Consider the following 22,859-nt stretch of genomic DNA (forward strand, 5'->3'; position numbering starts at 1 on the left):
ATTAGTTATGATCAACAACATAGCTCGAGAGATATTCACTTCTAAAAGCATACTACGTCTTCACTGTGGAAGCCATGGGAGTCTCACAAGTGCACAAGTCGGCACTATGAAATATTTCTATCTCCAGCGACCACATGCAAACTGCTCACCCCTATCCTGCACTTCCATCCAATCTCCCCATTAACGAGAACTGTGATGGACTACAGCGCTCCCGCCATGTCTTCAAGCCAACGCACACTCACAAACATATTGAAACACGTACAAAATACTGGATTTACATTTAAATAACTTGAAATTAAATAAATATTCCTACGGCTGGACCATAAACACGCTCTAACAGACATTATAAATACATAATCAAATTAAATAAACATATATCAAAGGAATAGAAACAAAAGGTAGGGCAGTAGCCTTATGTGTCTGTGCTTTCTAAAACACAGCAAATATTTAACCAATTTTTTCATGAATAGTATGTATCGGATATAAACAAAGACATAGACGAATAAATATAAGTGTGCTGCTACCGTTTTTTCGTGTCACTGTGGAGTACTTATGGCTTGACGTGATTAATAGTAACCGGCCACTTTGACCTCCAATAACTCGTGTACTATTCAAGTTACATTCCTGTCATTCATACCAAATTAGGTTTACACTAACAGCTTTCTAAAGACACGTCGATCCACAAATCGGATGAACCATTGAGATTTTGGAAATTTGTTGCTGGGTGTGACTTGTATAATTTACAGTCAGATACTAAACTTTAATCTAAAAAAGATATTGCAAATCTGATTACACCATCAGAATCGTCATGCAAATAATGGTAATGTACACGTTTCCTTTTAAGGTATCATGATTCCTCTGGCTATTATTAGTTTCCACACGATCTGTGAAATATCTGCCATTATGGTTTCACAAAGTCCGCCATCTTTGGCACTCCCGGCATACAAATCTCCTTAATCGACACAAAGCACAGTCCTCGACACCGCGTTGACATCGAATTGCCAGCCACGCGGTCGGCCTGGACCACGCGCCAGGGCTGCCAACGGCCGGCCCGCCGAGAGGCCCCCGCGCGGCCGCGCCAGATTTTCAAGGCGCCACAACTCGGCCGTTACCTCACAGTCCTCAACCGAGAAACCTGGTGCAGTTGGCCACTGCACTACAACTGGCACGGCTCCAAATCCTTGTCGCTACCTTCCAGAACTTCACGGACTCTCTTCCTACACGTCTCGCAGTGGTCCGAACTTTTTTTTTTTCATTTAAACACTACAGAGTAGCCCACCACCTGGGTTACTAACAAGGGAACATCCCCATCGCACCCCCCCTCAGATTTAGTTATAAGTTGGCACAGTGGATAGGCCTTGAAAAACTGAACACAGATCGATCGAGAAAACAGGAAGAAGTTGTGTGGAACTATGAAAAAATAAGCAAAATATACAAACTGGGTCGTCCATGCGTAAGATAGGCAATATTAAGGGCAATGTGAGCCGAAGAGCTCCGTGGTCCCGTGGTTAGCGTGAACAGCTGCGGAACGAGAGGTCCTTGTTTCAAGTCTTCCCTCGACCGATAATTTTAACTTTTTATTTTCAGTTTATGTGAAAAACTCTTATGTTTTCATCAGTTTTTTTGGAGTGATTATTACATCCACAAGAAAACCTAAATCGGGCAAGGTAGAAGAAACTTTTCACCCATTCGCCAAGTGTACTAGTTAGGTGGGTCGACAACATATTCCTGTCATGTGACGCACATGCTGTCACCAGTGTCGTATACAAAATATCAGACGTGTTTTCCTGTGGAGGAATCAGTTGACCTAAGACCTTGCGATCAAATATTTTCGGTTCCCATTGGAGAGGCACGTCCTTTCGTCAACTAATCACATGGTTTTGCGGTGCGGTCGCAAAACACAGACACTAAACTTATTACAGTGAACAGAGACGTCAATGAACGAACGGACAGATCATAACTTTGCGAAAATAAAGAAAGCAAAATTTTCAGTGGAGAGCAGATTTGAACCAAGGACCTCTCGTTCTGCAGCTGTTCACGCTAACCACAGGACCAGGACGCTCCTCGCCTCACATTGCCCTTAATATTGCCTATCTTACGCATGGACGACCCAGTTTGTATATTTTGCTTATTTTTTCATAGTTCCACACAACTTCTTCCTGTTTTCTCGATTGATCTGTGTTCAGTTTTTCAAGGCCTATCCATTGTGCCAACTTATAACTAAATCTGAGGCGGGTGCGATGGGGATGTTCCCTTGTAAGGTGGGCCGTGTGCTACTTAAAACAAGTAACGAGCCAGGCAGTGTTTGGTCTCTTAGCCGAAATGGCTGCTTGCAAGTTAAGTCAGCTTGACAAGCCCCCATTCCGTTACTGTCCCTGCCACGTGGAGGCGGACCTTTTCTAAAGTTTCTGCCCTGGCTGTTGCTCTGTGTGTTAGTACGCTAATTAATACAGTGATTGACGTTTAACTGCAAACTAATTGATAAAAACTAATATAATTATTTAAATATAAAATGAAACAAAAAAGATATAAAAAAGAAATATACACGAAAGAAAACAAAGAAAAAGAATTCTAAACTATAAGGTGTCTACAGAGAACCGAGTTCTCGCTGCTGCAATTTTAGAGTACAATTTAAACATATGCCCAAAACTTGAAGCGGGCCAGACCTCTCCATGTAAGATCACAAGTGACATCAGAATCTCACACGAAACACAGTAGTACAATGAATATTAAAACAACTTGCACAGACAATCTTAGATACAGGCAAAATTAAATTAAAGTATGAGATAACATACAAATCATCAATTTTTAGAGATAAGTGAATATCAAAGTTAATATAATTAATAAAAAGAATATGATTATACTTAGAGTAAAGGAAATAAGTGTGATTCTCTCACATGCAATTCCTGAATGTGGAGGCTATGTATGTGCCTGTAGACTGAACATACACTCCTGGAAATGGAAAAAAGAACACATTGACACCGGTGTGTCAGACCCACCATACTTGCTCCGGACACTGCGAGAGGGCTGTACAAGCAATGATCACATGCACGGCACAGCGGACACACCAGGAACCGCGGTGTTGGCCGTCGAATGGCGCTAGCTGCGCAGCATTTGTGCACCGCCGCCGTCAGTGTCAGCCAGTTTGCCGTGGCATACGGAGCTCCATCGCAGTCTTTAACACTGGTAGCATGCCGCGACAGCGTGGACGTGAACCGTATGTGCAGTTGACGGACTTTGAGCGAGGGCGTGTAGTGGGCATGCGGGAGGCCGGGTGGACGTACCGCCGAATTGCTCAACACGTGGGGCGTGAGGTCTCCACAGTACATCGATGTTGTCGCCAGTGGTCGGCGGAAGGTGCACGTGCCCGTCGACCTGGGACCGGACCGCAGCGACGCACGGATGCACGCCAAGACCGTAGGATCCTACGCAGTGCTGTAGGGGACCGCACCGCCACTTCCCAGCAAATTAGGGACATTGTTGCTCCTGGGGCATCGGCGAGGACCATTCGCAACCGTCTCCATGAAGCTGGGCTACGGTCCCGCACACCGTTAGGCCGTCTTCCGCTCACGCCCCAACATCGTGCAGCCCGCCTCCAGTGGTGTCGCGACAGGCGTGAATGGAGGGACGAATGGAGACGTGTCGTCTTCAGCGATGAGAGTCGCTTCTGCCTTGGTGCCAATGATGGTCGTATGCGTGTTTGGCGCCGTGCAGGTGAGCGCCACAATCAGGACTGCATACGACCGAGGCACACAGGGCCAACACCCGGCATCATGGTGTGGGGAGCGATCTCCTACACTGGCCGTACACCACTGGTGATCGTCGAGGGGACACTGAATAGTGCACGGTACATCCAAACCGTCATCGAACCCATCGTTCTACCATTCCTAGACCGGCAAGGGAACTTGCTGTTCCAACAGGACAATGCACGTCCGCATGTATCCCGTGCCACCCAACGTGCTCTAGAAGGTGTAAGTCAACTACCCTGGCCAGCAAGATCTCCGGATCTGTCCCCCATTGAGCATGTTTGGGACTGGATGAAGCGTCGTCTCACGCGGTCTGCACGTCCAGCACGAACGCTGGTCCAACTGAGGCGCCAGGTGGAAATGGCATGGCAAGCCGTTCCACAGGACTACATCCAGCATCTCTACGATCGTCTCCATGGGAGAATAGCAGCCTGCATTGCTGCCAAAGGTGGATATACACTGTACTAGTGGCGACATTGTGCATGCTCTGTTGCCTGTGTCTATGTGCCTGTGGTTCTGTCAGTGTGATCATGTGATGTATCTGACCCCAGGAATGTGTCAATAAAGTTTCCCCTTCCTGGGACAATGAATTCACGGTGTTCTTATTTCAATTTCCAGGAGTGTAACTAGATTCCTCTATGTGACATTCAAAATGAGGTTTCAAATTACATGTGAATAATAAAACAGTATGAGTTTTAACATATAGCAATGCAATTTTATCTTGCAGACTGTTAATCATAAATGATACCAAAATTATCCCCAACACAAGTGAAATTACAGAAATATTCAGATAGCTGAAGATTATACATGATCTATTGTTTTATACAGGGTTTTATTTGGGGCAGCAGATTACAAAAACAGAAAACAATATTAATATATCATGAAAGCTAGAAGACTATATAGACAAATCAAAAATAAGTTACATAGAAGTTTAAATTATGAAAATTTAAATGTAAAATTACTTAAATTAATACAAGTAAATCCAGTGTATGTAGCAAGACAAGTGACAAGGTTGTGAGCCAGGAAGGGGAATCTGCATGAATGTCCAATAAGATCTCTGATGCTCTATGAGACAAAACTGGGAACCTACAGTGTATGTTAAATGAAGTACATCAACAGTATGTGTGACACAATCATTGTGAGTTAGGCCCATCTACATCCATATAGTATTGATCAATATCTATTTCGCAGCCCTTCTACACCTTCCGTCAGAATTAATCACTGTCTGTTCTATTGTCTGGGTCACTGTCAGAGCTTGTATCTTCCCAAGTAATGTGTTGAGGTTCTGTCACTATCTGTATTCTTGTTCTGGCAGTAGAATGTTGATTTTTGTATATGTCAAGCAGTGTCGTTGACACTGCGTCAGCCAGACTATTTAAGGTGTTCCATTTATCTGGGTCACGAAGGACCGCACTGATCTCACCTTCTCTTATAGAAGGTCATTCATGGTCGAGTAGATTACACCTTAGCACAACATGTTCAGGCGTTCCAAGAATGCCACATGTGCAAATTTCTGTTTGCCTTACTCCCATACGGTGTAGATGTGTTAGATATGGTCCGTGCCCAGTCAAGTAGTGAACCATGCCACGACTTGGCTCCACATGTTTTAGTTTTAACCTCTCAGATACATTTGGAAAAAAGGAAAAGACACGCCGCCCTTTGTCTGATGTCTCCCATTCTCTTTGCCACGTGTCTAACTTCCATTTGTGTAGCTGTTGCTTGGTTTGTATGTTTTCTCCTGTTATTTGGAAAACCGTTTCGAAGTCACCATTTTTCAACCAATATGAGGCAGCTCTACAGCGAATAGTGAGGTCTATTGGGCATGTTCCTAGGACCACATACAGGGCCTCAACAGGTGTTGTGCTAAACGCTCCCGACATCCTAAGTAATACACTTCTTTGCCCTCTCCTGACTATTGTTTTATAAGTTACTAAACATAGACGATGTGCCCAGGCACTTGCTGCAAAACATGCGATAGACTCAAATAGTGCCGTGTGATACATCCGCATCGTCATTAGTGGTAATCTGAATTGCACTGAGTTTAATCTCGCAAGTTTATGCATAATTTTAGCAGCTTTGTCTACAGTGCGCTGTATGTGTTCTTTGAAGGAGAGCCGTTCATCTAGATGGAGTCCTAAATATCTTATTACCTGTTTCCTTTGTATATTAATGTTATTGAATTTTATACTAGGATTTCGCTGGAGTATTCCCTTGAGCAATAAGTTAACTGTTTTATTTCCTGCTATTTTCAATTTGTTCTGATTACACCAGTAATTGATCATCCGTAGTGTTAACGTACATTTATTTTCCAATTGCAGTCTAGATGGTGCAGAAACAACAACCAAAAGATCATCTGCGTAACTGCAAAACGTGGTTATTCAGGTCTTTGATAGATGGCCACATTTATGTGATCGGACGGTGTAAACATAAATTTTACAAAGATCTGAAGCCGCTTAATTGGTCTACAAAAGGTGCCCAGTACTCAGGAATACACTTTTTCAGTAACTTGCTAGTAGCCATAAAAATTTCAGCTGCTAATTAAATTCAATTTAAGAGCATCCTAAAGGATTTATCGGTTGCGAATCCATCTACCCAATTACGATGTATATATTATTAATAACATCAGATAATGTTAGCGTTGTGTAAGAAGGGATCTGTGCACATCATCAGTGCAGTACTGTAATCTATGTGCCGGCCGGAGTGGCCGTGCGGTTCTAGGCGCTACAGTCTGGAGCCAAGCGACCGTTACGGTCGCAGGTTCGAATCCTGCGTCGGGAATGGATGTGTGTGATGTCCTTAGGTTCGTTAGGTTTAATTAGTTCTAAGTTCTAGGCGACTGATGACCTCAGGAGTTAAGTCGCATAGTGCTCAGAGCCATTTGAACCATTTGTAATCTATGTAAATAAGTGTTGTAGACAGATTTTGTGTTTTATGATGATTGGCTACAACACCTGAGAATTAAATGGTTCAAATGGCTCTGAGCACTATGGGACTCAACATCTTAGGTCATAAGTCCCCTAGAACTTAGAACTACCTAAACCTAACTAACCTAAGGACATCACACACACATGCCCGAGGCAGGATTCGAACCTGCGACCGTAGCAGTACCGCGGTTCCGGTCTGCAGCGCCAGAACCGCTAGACCACCGCGGCCGGCACCTGAGAATTATCACATACACACTCCTGTATACGTTTACATCTTTTGTGACAAGTAAGTTATTACCAATGTAATAAAAAGATTTGTCCTACATTCATGACGAGCATTTCACGGAGAACCTGTGGAAGGAACGTTAGCATTTTCTTAAAATGTGATTTGGCGTAATGAAATATTCTGTATCTAGGAGGATACACTCACTATGGATTTGTGGTGCAAGAATTGTATCTAATCTAACCTGTTGTTGTTGTGGTCTTCAGTCCTGAGACTGGTTTGATGGAGCTCTCCATGCTACTCTATCCTGTGCAAGCTTCTTCATCTCCCAGTACCTACTGCAACCTACATCCTTCTGAATCTGCTTAGTGTATTCATCTCTTGGTCTCCCCCTACGATTTTTACCCTCCACACTGCCCTCCAATACTAAATTGGTGATCCCTTGATGCCTCAGAACATGTCCTACCAACCGATCCCTTCTTCTGGTCAAGTTGTGCCACAATCTTCTCTTCTCCCCAATCCTATTCAATACTTCCTCATTAGTTATGTGATCTACCCATCTAATCTTCAGCATTCTTCTGTAGCACCACATTTCGAAAGCTTCTATTCTCTTCTTGTCCAAACTATTTACCGTCCATGTTTCACTTCCATACATGGCTACACTCCATACAAATACTTTCAGAAATGACTTCCTGACGCTTAAATCTATACTCGATGTTAACAAATTTCTCTTCTTCAGAAACGCTTTCCTTGCCATTGCCAGTCTACATTTTATATCCTCTCTACTTCGAGCATCATCAGTTATTTTGCTCCCCAAATAGCAAAACTCCTTTACTACTTTAAGTGTCTACTTTAAGTGTCTAACCTAAAAAAAAAAAAAATGGTCTGCAAAGGCTAGCAGACAGATAGGCACTTATTATAGAAGAACTGAATTAGCAGTTGCGAATACGATTAGAATTCAGCTGAACAGTTTGTTGGCGACATATGAATATTTGTGTTGGACTGGGACTCGAATCTGGATTTTCCGCTTTACGCGAAATGTTGGCCACACCACTTCGGCGATCAGAGCACGCCTCCCAGAACAACACAAGCAGCCACATGTCACCGTGTGTCCACGCACTCGCAAAGTTGCTGTGATTCCTAAACAAGGAGAGACTTACTTATTATTGTCGCGGCCTGTCTATGCATGTAATACTATTTTGCAGCCACGCGAAATACACATACCAAAAGAAGTTTTGCATCACTTTGGTTCCGAGAGTTCCGGAACCCGTACAGAAAGTGGGAATAGAGATCAACATAAACATCATTTCCGCCCTTTTTTTGCTCATGAAAACCACACATTGCATGTTGTACCACCATACAGCGAGATCTTCAAAGTTTGTTATCCAGATTGCTGTACACACTGGTACCTCTAATACCCAAGTAGCACGTCCTCTTGCATTGATGCGTGCCTGTATTCGTCGTGGCACACTATCCACAAATTCACCAAGGCACTGTTGGTCCAAATTGCCCCACTCCTCAACGGCGATTTGTCGTAGATCGCTCAGAGTGGTTGGTGGATCACGTCGTCCATAAACACCCCTTTTCAATCTATCCCAGGCATGTTCGATAGTGCACATGTCTGGAGAACATGCTGGCCACTCTAGTAGAGCGAAGTCGTTTTCCTGAAGGAAGTCATTTACAAGATGTGCACGATGGGGGCGCGAATTGTCGTCCACGAAGACGAATGCCTCGCCAATATGCTGCCGATATGGTTGCACTATCGGTAGGAGCATGGCATTCACGTATCGTACAGCCGTTACGGCGGCTTCCATGACCACCAGCGGCGTACGTCGGCCCCACATAATACCATCCCAAAACAGCAGGAAACCTCCACCTTGCTGCACTCGCTGGACAGTGTATCTAAGGCGTTCAGCCTGACTGGGTTGCCTCCAAACACGTCTCCGAAGGCATATGCAACACTCATCGGTGAAGAGAATGTGATGTCAATGCTGAGCGGTCCATACGGCAAGTTGTTGGGCCCATCTGTACCGCGTTGCATGCCGTGGACGTCAGGAGTGAAGATGCGCATCATGCAGCCCATTGCGCACAGTTTGAGACCTGTGGCTGCGCGAAAAGCATTATTCAACATGGTGGCGTTCCTGTCAGGGTTCCTCCGTGCCATAACCTGAAAGTAGCGGTCATCCACTGCAGTAGTAGCCCTTGGGCGGCCTGAGCGAGGCACGTCATCGACAATTTCTTTCTCTCTGTATCTCCTCCATGACCGAACAACATCGCTTTGGTTCACTCCGAGACGCCTGGACACTTCCCTTGTTGAGAGACCTTCCTGGCATAAAGTAACAATGCGGACGCGACCGAACCGCGGTATTGACCGTCTAGGCATGGTTTAACTACAGACAACACGAGCCGTGTACCTCCTTCCTGGTGGAATGACTGGAACTGATCGGCTGTCCGACCCCTCCGTCTAATAGGTGCTGCTCATGCATGGTTGTTTACATCTTTGGGCGGGTTTAGTGATATCTCTGAACAGTCAAAGGGGCTGTGTCTGTGATACAATATCCACAGTCAACGACTATCTTCTGCAGCTCTGGGAACCGGAGTGTCTCAAAACTTTTTTTGATGTGTGTACAAGAAATATAACATTTATTATTGGTTAGCACTAAGTTACATGACTGTGGATTCTGGCAAGCTACAGCCACAAATATAGTCAGCGATTTCATTAAGCTCAGTTACTGTGGTCAATTGTGCAGTGAAAATTCTCGCGTTATACTGTTCCAACAGTAGCCAATCGAAATAATGAAATAGCTCTTACGTGGTACACGCGTCTCGACCGCGGAGCTGTGGCCCTACGAAGATCTAGGCGCAAGATGACGACAGCTTTAGGAGCTATCCCTGTTACACAACGTCGTGCAGCTTCGGCCGCAGCAGCCTACCTGTGATGATCTTCACGCATTCAACTGTATATTAATGCACGAAAAATACACTGTGAGAAATAAACAGCGGGAAAAAGCTTATGCACGACTTTCACGAGATGCATACCTTTTTAGTCGAAAATTTTCTGAATACTCTTCTTACGCCAGGATTCTCTTCGTATACTTTTCAGATTGCCGTTTCAAGCTTTAATTGTTTCTTGCGGCAAGAATCATTTTGGGTTCGAGAATTGTCCGCCGAATTGGCATATACCTAACAGATGTCATTGGAAGGTTCCACTATTACCGTGAGACTCGAAACATGGCACCGTATACCTGGGACTTGCATTGGTACCTGGCCGCCTCAGCACTCCTCTACAACGATCGTCAGACACAAGACAAATCCCGCACTTGAACCCTACGCCATTTTATATAGAGGGTGACTCAGAAAGAATGTCAAATAATTTGTGAGATGGTTCTACATGTGAAAATAAACCGAAAAATTCCTATAAACATTTTAGATGGTTACAGAACTGGAGTGGGCTGAAGACTACACACATCCATGAACCACCGAGCGAGGTGGCGCAGTGGTTAGACACTGGACTCGCATTCGGGAGGACGACGGTTCAATCCCGCGTCCGGCCATCCTGATTTAGGTTTTCCGTGATTTCCCTAAATCACTCCAGGCAAATGCCGGGATGGTTCCTCTGAAAGGGCACGGCCGACTTCCTTCCCCATCCTTCCCTAATCCGCTGAGACCGATGACCACGCTGTCTGGTCTCCTTCCCCAAACCAACCAACCAACCAACATCCATGAACCACTATGGAGACAGCCCGCATCTCGTGGTCGTGGGGTAGCGTTCTCGCTTCCCACGCCCGGGTTCCCGGGTTCGATTCCCGGCGGGGTCAGGGATTTTCTCTGCCTCGTGATGGCTGGGTGTTGTGTGCTGTCCTTAGGTTAGTTAGGTTTAAGTAGTTCTAAGTTCTAGGGGACTTATGACCACAGCAGTTGAGTCCCATAGTGCTCAGAGCCATTTGAACCACTATGGAGACAAATGCGAATACTACTTACCGAAATGCTGCGTAGGCGCTGTGATGGACAGTATAATGGTGGGACAGATGAATGATTCATCCTACAACTGGTGTTCAAAAAGTTCCCCAACCATCTCAACGCACTTGTCAGAGCGTTGGAGGGTGTGTTGTAGCCTAAATCGAATATCACCTCGGCGGGCTCTAATGCGGGTACCAGCGTTGGCGGTGCGAGCAACAAGTTGTTCATGTGCATCCACCTTAGTAGTGTACACATTCCCCTTTAACCAGCCCCATAAACAGAAGTCTAACGGGGTCAGGCAGGGTGATCTGGCAGGGCAGTTAATACACTCCTGGAAATGGAAAAAAGAACACATTGACACCGGTGTGTCAGACCCACCATACTTCTCCGGACACTGCGAGAGGGCTGTACAAGCAATGATCACACGCACGGCACAGCGGACACACCAGGAACCGCGGTGTTGGCCGTCGAATGGCGCTAGCTGCGCAGCATTTGTGCACCGCCGCCGTCAGTGTCAGCCAGTTTGCCGTGGCATACGGAGCTCCAGCGCAGTCTTTAACACTGGTAGCATGCCGCGACAGCGTGGACGCGAACCGTATGTGCAGTTGACGGACTTTGAGCGAGGGCGTATAGTGGGTATGCGGGAGGCCGGGTGGACGTACCGCCGAATTGCTCAACACGTGAGGCGTGAGGTCTCCACAGTACATCGATGTTGTCGCCAGTGGTCGGCGGAAGGTGCACGTGCCCGTCGACCTGGGACCGGACCGCAGCGACGCACGGATGCACGCCAAGACCGTAGGATCCTACGCAGTGCCGTAGGGGACCGCACCGCCACTTCCCAGCAAATTAGGGACACTGTTGCTCCTGGGGTATCGGCGAGGACCATTCGTAACCGTCTCCATGAAGCTGGGCTACGGTCCCGCACACCGTTAGGCCGTCTTCCGCTCACGCCCCAACATCGTGCAGCCCGCCTCCAGTGGTGTCGCGACAGGCGTGAATGGAGGGACGAATGGAGACGTGTCGTCTTCAGCGATGAGAGTCGCTTCTGCCTTGGTGCCAATGATGGTCGTATGCGTGTTTGGCGCCGTGCAGGTGAGCGCCACAATCAGGACTGCATACGACCGAGGTTCACAGGGCCAACACCCGGCATCATGGTGTGGGGAGCGATCTCCTACACTGGCCGTACACCACTGGTGATCGTCGAGGGGACACTGAATAGTGCACGGTACATCCAAACCGTCATCGAACCCATCGTTCTACCATTCCTAGACCGGAAAGGGAACTTGCTGTTCCAACAGGACAATGCACGTCCGCATGTATCCCGTGCCACCCAACGTGCTCTAGAAGGTGTAAGTCAACTACCCTGGCCAGCAAGATCTCCGGATCTGTCCCCCATTGAGCATGTTTGGGACTGGATGAAGCGTCGTCTCACGCGGTCTGCACGTCCAGCACGAACGCTGGTCCAACTGAGGCGCCAGGTAGAAATGGCATGGCAAGCCGTTCCACAGGACTACATCCAGCATCTCTACGATCGTCTCCATGGGAGAATAGCAGCCTGCATTGCTGCGAAAGGTGGATATACACTGTACTAGTGCCGACATTGTGCATGCTCTGTTGCCTGTGTCTCTGTGCCTGTGGTTCTGTCAGTGTGATCATGTGATGTATCTGACCCCAGGAATGTGTCAATAAAGTTTCCCCTTCCTGGGACAATGAATTCACGGTGTTCTTATTTCAATTTCCAGGAGTGTAGGTCCGCCACGGCCAATCCACCGTCAAGGAAATGTATTATTCAGATATGGGGATACCAGTCTGGTACAGTGAATCGGTGATCCATCATATTGCAGGTGCATATGCCGTCCTTTCTCTAACGTCACGTCTTCCAAAGGTGCAGGTAAGTTTTCTATGAGGGAATGTGCTTATGTTGCGGCTATCATGTGATTTAGCAGGAACACAGCCCCTTTCGCGAGGTCATCAATAATACCACACCAGACGTAAAATGAACACCTAACTTGGAATTTTGTTTCCCTAGTGTCTTGTCAGTTCTCACGAGAATCGCAGGTGGTCGTGATACCATTACTTGTAAATGTAGCCTCATCTGTAAATTAAGCGTATTTCACGACGTCTCTGTGTACAGCCAATCGTTCACAAAACTGTTATCTGTTTACTAAGTCACCTGCATGCAGATGTTGCCCTGGCTGCATATGGAATGGGTGCAAGACCTCAGAATGGAATGTACGCCACACTCGCATTTGTGGAATACCGAGCTGACGGTTAATGCACCATATACCGGTGGTGGGACTCTGCTGTGTGACTGCAATAATATCTTCCTTTTGCTCAACTACCTGGACAGCCTGTCGTTCGTCGATCATGGAAATGTCTCTGGTATTCTGCCTCGGCTGCACGGGTACTGCCATTACAATGCCATTACACAAACAACATGTCTTCGTATTCTGCATGAGTGAACATCTGCAGCATATTGGTATTGACAGACACAGTGGACACTTAGTCACGACATTCACATGGTGTCATTGACTCGACCCAAGCTTGACAATGGGTACGCGTGTAGCTGTTACCTCGGTGCGGCGTCACAGTGCTGCTATGTGCTAGAGAGCCCCTACACCTGTTATAGGAAGGATAAGTCATATGTACCAGCATTATTCTGTCCACCACGCCGCATTTCGGTAAGTAATATTCACACTTGTCTTCATATTCATTCATGGATGAGTGTAGTCTTCAACCCACCCCAGCTCCGTAACAACAGAAAATAGGATATGACTTTTTTGGTTTATTTTCACATGCAGAATCACCTCACAAATTATGTGACATTCCTCCTGAATTACGCTGTAGGATCACTGTCGAACACTGTCACAGGGTACTTTCAGGAGGAGAGAATTTTGGGACTCGATAGGATGCTCACAGCAGGTGACTTAAGGATACCCAGGGGTCTGATTAGCACTATTTATTTGCGATCCGACTAATTACTACATTGAAGGCCAATTCTAAACATGAAAAACAAAGGGTGTAACTGGTTGCACAACAGAAGTCAGTGTCTGAGTTTGCGCAGTGAGAGCTGACAGAAATAGCATGCACTAGCAGCACTATGAGGTATGAACTTTGATAGCAGCACTCCAAGTGAGAAAAACAGCTTTGTCGGAGTGTACTCCAAGCTGGCAATGAGCGACACGGAGTCGTCGCCCCTTCGATCTGACAGAGAACTCTGTCCAACCACATTCAGATCACTCCTCTTCTACTCAGTAGGTATTTGATGTATCTGGACTTTACATTAACAAACGCCAAGTTTGGTAGCAACAGCATTCAGCTGAAAGCTAGACGTTACTGCCCATCCTCTTATGGCCAACAACAAAAGTGTTTTACCCCACCTGACCCTGCCAAGAGGCTTCTCGTGAGTGGGGTCAGCTGTGGTACCACTCTCGCCTGTGTAAACCTAATGACTTTGCAGTTCTCATGGGAAATTATCAAGCTTGCTGGCTCTACTAAGACCTGCCGTTTTGTGGCCATCATCTACTATGACGCCTTACAACAGTGTCTGGAAGTTAGGTGGAGTTACTAGTTAACTTTCTCCCTTGCAACAGCTGCCCAGAGCGTCTGCAATTCACAGCCCTCTACCGTCACTGTTTACCTCTGCTAACCCCAAAACGCTACCACTTCTGCCTGTTGTCTGCATTGTATCTCTGATTTCTTTTCACGGAATGCCCTTGCTGGCTGCCAAAAGCCTTAACCTTAACAATGTACAAGTCATTACATCGTCAACATACGACAAAGCACCTAAATAAAAAAAGGCATCTGCTGTACTAACCAGTGAACGTGGGATCTCCAGAGTTCTTCATTTCCCGCAAGTAGACGTCGATGAAATCTCGTGGGTTGTCCTCGTCTAGAGTTTTCATATGCTCGTGTATAGCCTCCTAGAAACACAACCACAAAATATATTGATACTGAAAATATCGACTTGATTCCACAATAGTCAATAATCATAGTAAATACTTGATTGAAAGAAAAAATAGTGCTTCCAGTAAACCTAGAATTTTCCGTTCCCCTTTCCTTAAAACGTTGTAAAATTGAAAAGATTTCTTACTGTAAAACTTTTTAGTGCTGTTGCGTGTAGCTGGTTCAATAACATTGCCAAGACATCTGTGAAATCACTTCTTTTTGTTGTTGTTCTTGTTTCTGACCTTCGATCTGTGAACCATACTAACATTGCTGTTTTGTTTATCACTAGGAATGCGGTGCATATAATTTTTCTATCCAGCTTTCACTGACAATGTTGCTGTTGCTTCAGAACGAGTTCATACAATTAATCATAAATCCCGTTATGAAGTGCGTGCATAGACACGCTAGATTGGAGACCTTATTAACAAACAAATGCTGAACGCTGTCAAAACAACCGTAACGACGGTTTTGCAAACATTCAATGGTTAATAAATTGAGATCTTAACTGCTGAATTCTCAATAAACGCTAGTAAGTTTGAGTCCTACCTAAAATTATTCAGTGGAACAAAGTCTTTCGTCCAAACGCTCTTTGACTAAGATGGCATCCGAAAGGAAGATGATGAACTGAAGACAGAAATAGTGCTCCTTCGAAGACCACAACAAAATTTCTTCGTGCGACCGTCGCAAGGATGCGAAAATCACAGATACAGAAAGAAGTGAGCGCGAAATTGAGAAACGGCTCAAATCGCTCGAAAGAGACCTAACGGACTGCCCTTGAGAGACAATACAGAATGCACGGACGAGCTAATCCCTGTTTTACTGATGGGGCGTGGAACATGACTGGGTAAAGGAATAAGTTGTTTCGTTGTATAAGAAGAGCTGTAAGACCGACTTGTAAAAGTCTCCGTCACTCAGGTGAATTTCACGTAGATTTATCGAAAATACAATGTTCTCGTGTATGATAACTTTCCTGGAGACCAAACAGTTCCTACGCAGGAATCTATACGGTTCCCAAAGGCACCTGTCGTATGAATTCCATCTTCCTCTGCTCGTTCATGAGATCTGGAAGGCAGTAGACGGCAGAATTCAGATTGCTGCCGCGTTTGCCGGCCGCAGTGGCCGAGCGGTTCTAGGCGCTTCAGTCTGGAACCGCGCGATCCCTACGGTCGCAGGTTCAAATCCTGCCTCGGGCATGGATGTGTATGATGTCCTTAGGTTAGTTAGATTTAAGTAGTTCTAAGTTCTAGGGGACTGATGACCTCAGATGGTAAGTCCCATAGTGCTCAGAGCCATTTGAACCATTTTTTTTTTTTTTTTTTTTTTTTTTTTTGCTGCCGCGTTTCTTTACAGCCAGGGGGCATTCGACACAGTTCCCCGCCGTCGACTAGTACATAAAATGAGTGCAGATGGGAGAGTCTAGCAAGCAGGAGGTAGTATGCGTTCTTAACGTCAGCAGCGAAAGTAGAGTTCGGTGTTCCTCAAGGCAAATATAAGGTCCATTTCTATACACAAGACAAAGAAATTACCTGACGGATAATGTACGAAATCCGACAGGGCTCCCTGGAGGTGTAGACCAGAGAGATGACAGCGTCGAAACTTGCCATGGATTGGAAAGACATTTGATCACTGCCAGGCGCAAAGATTGGCTTTTGACTCGAAACACGCTGTCTGAGAAAAAAAGGAAGGAAGAGCATCCTGCTACCTCTACCACTAACATTGTCAAATCAAGATTAACACGCCTACCATCTAAAAACAATGGCGAAAGGCTAGCAAAAATAAGAAGAGTCACCGGCGTGAATCACAGGTGCCTGCAAGTTTCTGATCAAAGTGATACAATGTGGAACGACCAAACAAGTCCAGTTGCGAAGAGGGCTAAGGCCACACTCGTAGTTTCATGAAATAATTTTCATTGCTTCAGTCACTTATTAATACGAGGGCAGTTCAATAAGTAATGCAACACATTTTTTTTCTCGGCCAATTTTGGTTGAAAAAACCGGAAATTTCTTGTGGAATATTTTCAAACATTCCCGCTTCGTCTCGTATAGTTTCATTGACTTCCGACAGGTGGCAGCGCTGTACGGAGCTGTTAAAATGGCGTCTGTAACGGATGTGCGTTGCAAACAACGGGCAGTGATCGAGTTTCTTTTGGCGGAAAACCAGGGCATCTCAGATATTCATAGGCGCTTGCAGAATGTCTACGGTGATCTGGCAGTGGACAAAAGCACGGTGAGTCGTTGGGCAAAGCGTGTGTCATCATCGCCGCAAGGTCAAGCAAGACTGTCTGATCTCCCGCGTGCGGGCAGGCCGTGCACAGCTGAGAATCCTGCAATGGCGGAGCGTGCGAACACACTCGTTCGAGATGATCGACGGATTACCATCAAACAACTCAGTGCTCAACTTGACATCTCTGTTGGTAGTGCTGTCACAATTGTTCACCAGTTGGGATATTCAAAGGTTCGTTCCCGCTGGGTCCCTCGTTGTCTAAACGAACACCATAAAGAGCAAAGGAGAACCATCTGTGCGGAATTGCTTGCTCCCCATGCGGCTGAGGGTGACAATTTCTTGTCAAAGATTGTTACAGGCGATGAAACATGGGTTCATCACTTCGAACCTGAAACAAAACGGCAATCAATGGAGTGGCGCCTCACCCACTCCCCTACCAAGAAAAAGTTTAAAGCCATACTCTCAGCCGGTAAAGTCATGGTTACAGTCTTCTGGGACGCTGAAGGGGTTATTCTGTTCGATGTCCTTCCCCATGGTCAAACGATCAACTCTGAAGTGTATTGTGCTACTCTTCAGAAATTGAAGAAACGACTTCAGCGTGTTCGTAGGCACAAAAATCTGAACGAACTTCTCCTTCTTCATGACAACGCAAGACCTCACACAAGTCTTCGCACCCGAGAGGAGCTCACAAAACTTCAGTGGCCTGTTCTTCCTCATGCACCCTACAGCCCCGATCTCGCTCCGTCGGATTTCCATATGTTTGGCCCAATGAAGGACGCAATCCGTGGGAGGCACTACGCGGATGATGAAGAAGTTATTGATGCAGTACGACGTAGGCTCCGACATCGACCAGTGGAATGGTACCGTGCAGGCATACAGGCCCTCATTTCAAGGTGGCGTAAGGCCGTAGCATTGAATGGAGATTACTTTGAAAAATAGTGTTGTGTAGCTAAAAGATTGGGGAATAACCTGGTGTATTTCAATGCTGAATAAAACAACCCCTCTTTCAGAAAAAAAATGTGTTGCATTACTTATTGAACTGCCCTCGTATTTATTAGCAAGTCCGCCTGCTTAGCTGAGTGGTAATGTGCTTGCCTCCCATGCAGCGGACACGGGTTCGATTCCCGGCCGGGCTGGAGATTTTCTCCGCTCGTGGAATGGGCGTTATGTTGTCCTCATCGTTAGTTCATCACCAGCACGCAAATCGCTCAGTGTGGCGTCGACTGAAATACGACGCACTCGGCGGCCGAACTCCCCCGGATGGGGCCTCCCAGCCAGCAATGCCACACGCTCATTTCGTTTATTAGCAAGACGCGTTTTAGTAGTCTGTTGCTATCATCAGTTGCATTACAGTTACATGTATATTAATCTGAAGTTTGGTAAGAATTATTTGCTCAATGTGACAATGTACTTCATAAGACAGTTGTATATTTAAATCAGTTCATTCGTGCCTTTACTGAAATTTTACTCGAAATTCATTTGCCTGGTACATGGAGAACAGTAATAATACACTACTGGACATTAAAATTGCTACACCAAGAAGAAATGCAGATGATAAACGGGTATTCATTGGTCAAATATATTATACTAGAACTGACATGTGATTACATTTTCACGCAATTTGGGTGCATAGATCCTCAGAAATCAGTACCTAGAACAACCACCTCTGGCCGTAATAACGGCCTTGATACGCCTGGGAATTGAGTCAAACATAGCTTAGATAGCGTGTACAGGTACAGCTGTCCATGCAGCTTCAACACGATACCACAGTTCATCAAGAGTAGTGACTGGCGTATTGTGACGAGCCAGTTGTTCGGCAACCATTGACCAGACGTTTTCAACTGGTGAGAGATCTGGAGAATGTGCTGACCAGGGCAGCAGTCGAACATTTTCTGTATCCAGAAAGGCCCGTACATGGCCTACAACATGCGCTCGTGTATTATCCTGCTGAAATGCAGGGTTACGCAGGGATCGAATGAAGGGTAGAGCCACGGGTGGTAACACATCTGAAATATTACGTTCACGCCGGCTCTTGTGGCCGAGCGGTTCTAGGCGCTTCAGTCTGGAACCGCGCGACCGCTACGGTCGCAGGTTCGAATCCTGCCTCGGGCATGGATGTGTGTGATGTCCTTAGGTTAGTTAGGTTTAAGTAGTTCTAAGTCCTAGGGGACTGATGACCTCAGATGTTAAGTCCCGTAGTGCTCAGAGCCTTTGAACCATTTGTAACATCCACTTTTCAAAGTACCGTCAATGCGAACAAGAGGTGACCGAGATATGTAACCAATGGCACCCCATACCATCACGCCGGATGATACGCCAGTACGACGATGACGAATACACGCTGCCAATGGGCGTTCATCCAAACACGGGTGCGACCATCATGATGCTGTAAACAGCACCTGGATTCATCCGAAAAAATGACGATTTGCCATTTGTGCACCCAGGTTCGTCGTTGAGTACACCATCGCAGGCGCACGTCTGTGATGCAGCGTCAAGGGTAACCGCAGGCATGGTCTCCGAGCTGATAGTCCATGCTACTGCAAACGTCGTCAAACTGTTCGTGCAGATGGTTGTTGTCTTGCAAACGTCCCCATCTGTTGACTCAGGGATCGAGACGTGGCTGCACGATCCGTTACAGCCATGCGGATAAGATGCCTGTCATCTCGACTGCTAGTGATACGAGGCCGTTGGGATCCAACACGGCGTACCGTATTACCTTCCTGAACCCACCGCTTCCATATTCTGCTAACTGTCATTGCATCTCGACCAACGCGAGCAGCAATGTCGCTATACGATAAACCGAAATCGCGATGCCCCTCGTGGTCTCGCGGTAGCGTTCTCGCTTCCCGAGCATGGGGACCCGGGTTCGATTCCCGGCGGGGTCAGGGATTTTTCCTGCCTCGTGATGACTGGATGTTGTTGTGTCGTCTTCATCATCATCATTCATCCCAATTACGGTCGGAGGAAGGCAACGGCAAACCACCTCCATTAGGACCTTGCCTAGTAAGGCGGTGCGGGTCTCCCGCATCGTTCCCGTACGCTCTGTAAAGATGCGTGGGACTGCATTTCATTTCATCACAATCCGACCTTCATCAAAGTCGGAAACGTGATGGTACGGATTTCTCCTCCTTACACGACGCATCACAACAACGTTTCACCAGGCAACGCCGGTCAAGTGCTGTTTGTGTATGAGAAATCGGTTGGAAACTTTCCTCGTGTCAGCACGTTGTAGGTGTCGCCACCGGCGCCAACCTTGTGTGAATGGTCTGAAAAGCTAATCATTTGCATGTCACAGCATCTTCTTCCTGTCGGTTAAATTTCGCGTCTGTAGCACGTCATCTTTGTGGTGTAGCAATTTTAATGGCCAGTAGTGTAAATATATCATCACTTTCACATTCATATTGTAAGTAGGCTGTTTATGTTTTCTTATTGGCAACGTTACGTAGCGCTCTGTATGAAAATCACTGGCTGTGCTGTGTGCAGTCTGTGGCCAGTTTGTATTTGTTGTCAGCCATTGTAGTGCTGGGCAGCTGGATGTGAACAGCGCATAGCGTTGCGCAGTTGGAGGTGAGCCGCCAGCAGTGGTGGATGTGGGGAGAGAAATGGCGCAGATTTGAAATTTGTAAGACTGGATGGCATGAACTGCTATATATATATATTATGATTATTAAGGTAAATACATTGTTTGTTCTCTATTAAAATCTTTCATTCGCTAACTATGCCTATCAGTAGTTAGTGCCTTCAGTAGTTTGAATCTTTTATTTAGCTGGCAGTAGTGGCGTTCGCTGTATTGCAGTAGTTCGAGTAACGAAGATTTTTGGTGAGGTAAGTGATTTGTGAAAGGTATAGGTTAATGTTAGTCAGGGCCATTCTTTTGTAGGGATTTCTGAAAGTCAGATTGCGTTGCGCTAAAAATATTGAGTGTCAGTTTAAGCACAGTCATGTACAATTTTTCAAAGGGGACGTTTCAATATACTTACATTCCACAGACTCTTAACTACCAAGATTTTATTTCAGTCCTCTCCTTCCAGTGTTCTATGTCCATTTCCTCTCATCCCTCTATCCCTCTTCCCCCTTCTCACTGACCTCGAGTCTTGATTATTATTATTGCAACTTCAGACTGTGTTGTAATATTCTAATAATAGATCAATAAGCCACAAATACAACTTTCCTGTTTACTAATAACTATCATGCATTTTACAACATTCCCTGTTATTAAATTTATAAAAATTATGTATCACGTAATTTAAAAAGTGGGGTAATAGAAACACGTTCGTATACCAGTAGAACGTTGTATCAAAATTTCAAAGCAATTGGCCAAGAACTTTCGGAGATTAACGATTTTGAACAAATCAAAATTTACATTTTTATACCGTTTCCCCCTTTATTACACATATACCTGATGGCGTTCCAGTAAGTATATTCGAATGCAATGTTGTGTCAAAATTTCAAAGCAATCTGCGGACAACTTTCGTAGATTTGGGATGTCCAAGAAACGAACATTTACATTCTACTTATGTAGATTTATAATACAGTCGCTGACCTGAACGAACACAGAACACGGATAAATTTAAATACACTAGTATTTTATGGAAGAATGCTTAAGGACGAGTCATTCACGCACGAATTAGGCCGCTTACAAAACCCTCTCGTTTATAATGATCTTGTCGATGGGATGTTAAACGCTAACCTTGCTTCCTTTCACAAAACCCTCGTTCGACACCTGTACAGATTTGGATTAGTTGAGGAGGTAAAAAAATTCACAGAAGCGAAGTGCGAACAATTCTCAACTTATGGGGCAGAAGATGTTACAAGAGAGATGACTGCATCGCGAAGAACCTTGTTCATGAAATTAAGAGACCCCACATTCCAAGACGATAAAGCAAACTTTCTACACAGAAATCACCGTAACAGTAACTCAGAACAGTTTATTGTACATAGGAGTACTTACATACAAAAACCATGTATCCAGCGAATCTGTAGGCTCATCCACGTGCAATTCAGACACCTGCTCAACTCCACCTACTGCTTGACACCTAGCCGAGCATCTTATGAGCTTTGCCTCGAAAGGCTTCTTCAACATTTAGGCGCAATTTTTCATTAGTCTTGTACTGATGTTGGGCCACACTGGACTTGATCAATCCCCATAACGAAATTCCTGAAGTGGTGAGGTCTGGACTTCATGGTGTACATTTCGATGGGGCTCAAGCACCCTGGAGATTGTTCATCAAGGAACTCATGCAACTGAATAGCAAAGTACACTGGAGCTCAGTCCTACTGTCACTGCACGTGATCCAAGATTCCTCATGTCTTCAAGGTGATGCAACCCTGTTTGCAACATCTTGAAATAAGAAGTCTGTTGTGTACATAGTTCCGCGTAGTCAGTGCGTACACAACTTTCTCACTAGAGCGCGCCCTGCTAAGCACAACAGCGCAGGCGCAGCGCTCGTCCGTCTCCGCACTATGAGATGGCGTTGCCTTAGAGACGGACCGAATTCTGCTTCCGCCGATCCGCGTATTAATATGTAACGTAGCCAATGAGATTGCTGCTAACTTAGAACCTTTTCTCCTCGCGGATCACATTCGCGCAGTAATACCTGAACGCGCGAGGTATTATAACGAGTGTACAGACCTCCGATTAGTCAGTCTGCATTAGTCTGCATTTGTCTGTACCAGTCTGCATTAGTCTGTACCAGCCTATAGTCAAGTTTCAGTCTGCACCTAATAAGATTACCATATTCCTGTACATAGCCACGAAGATAAATGAATAGACACTTTGTCAAGTATCAGAGATATGTGAGAATAAGATTAACGTACCAAGACCAAAGGAACTTC

The 22,859-nt window shown here is 45.7% G+C and overlaps 1 protein-coding gene across 2 annotated transcripts in view; it reads right to left on the reverse strand.

Moving 5' to 3' along the window:
- LOC126191288 (methyl farnesoate epoxidase-like) overlaps positions 1–22,859 on the reverse strand; it is a 184,985-nt gene that overhangs the window by 19,495 nt on the left and 142,631 nt on the right. For both annotated transcript variants that reach the window (XM_049932102.1, XM_049932101.1), the window contains one exon: positions 14,671–14,776. In XM_049932102.1, coding sequence (XP_049788059.1) covers positions 14,671–14,776 — 106 coding nt within the window. The remainder of the gene's footprint in view (positions 1–14,670; positions 14,777–22,859) is intronic.

The sequence above is a fragment of the Schistocerca cancellata genome, chromosome 6, assembly GCF_023864275.1.
Source record: "Schistocerca cancellata isolate TAMUIC-IGC-003103 chromosome 6, iqSchCanc2.1, whole genome shotgun sequence".
In the NCBI taxonomy this organism is placed as follows: Eukaryota; Metazoa; Arthropoda; class Insecta; order Orthoptera; family Acrididae; genus Schistocerca; species Schistocerca cancellata.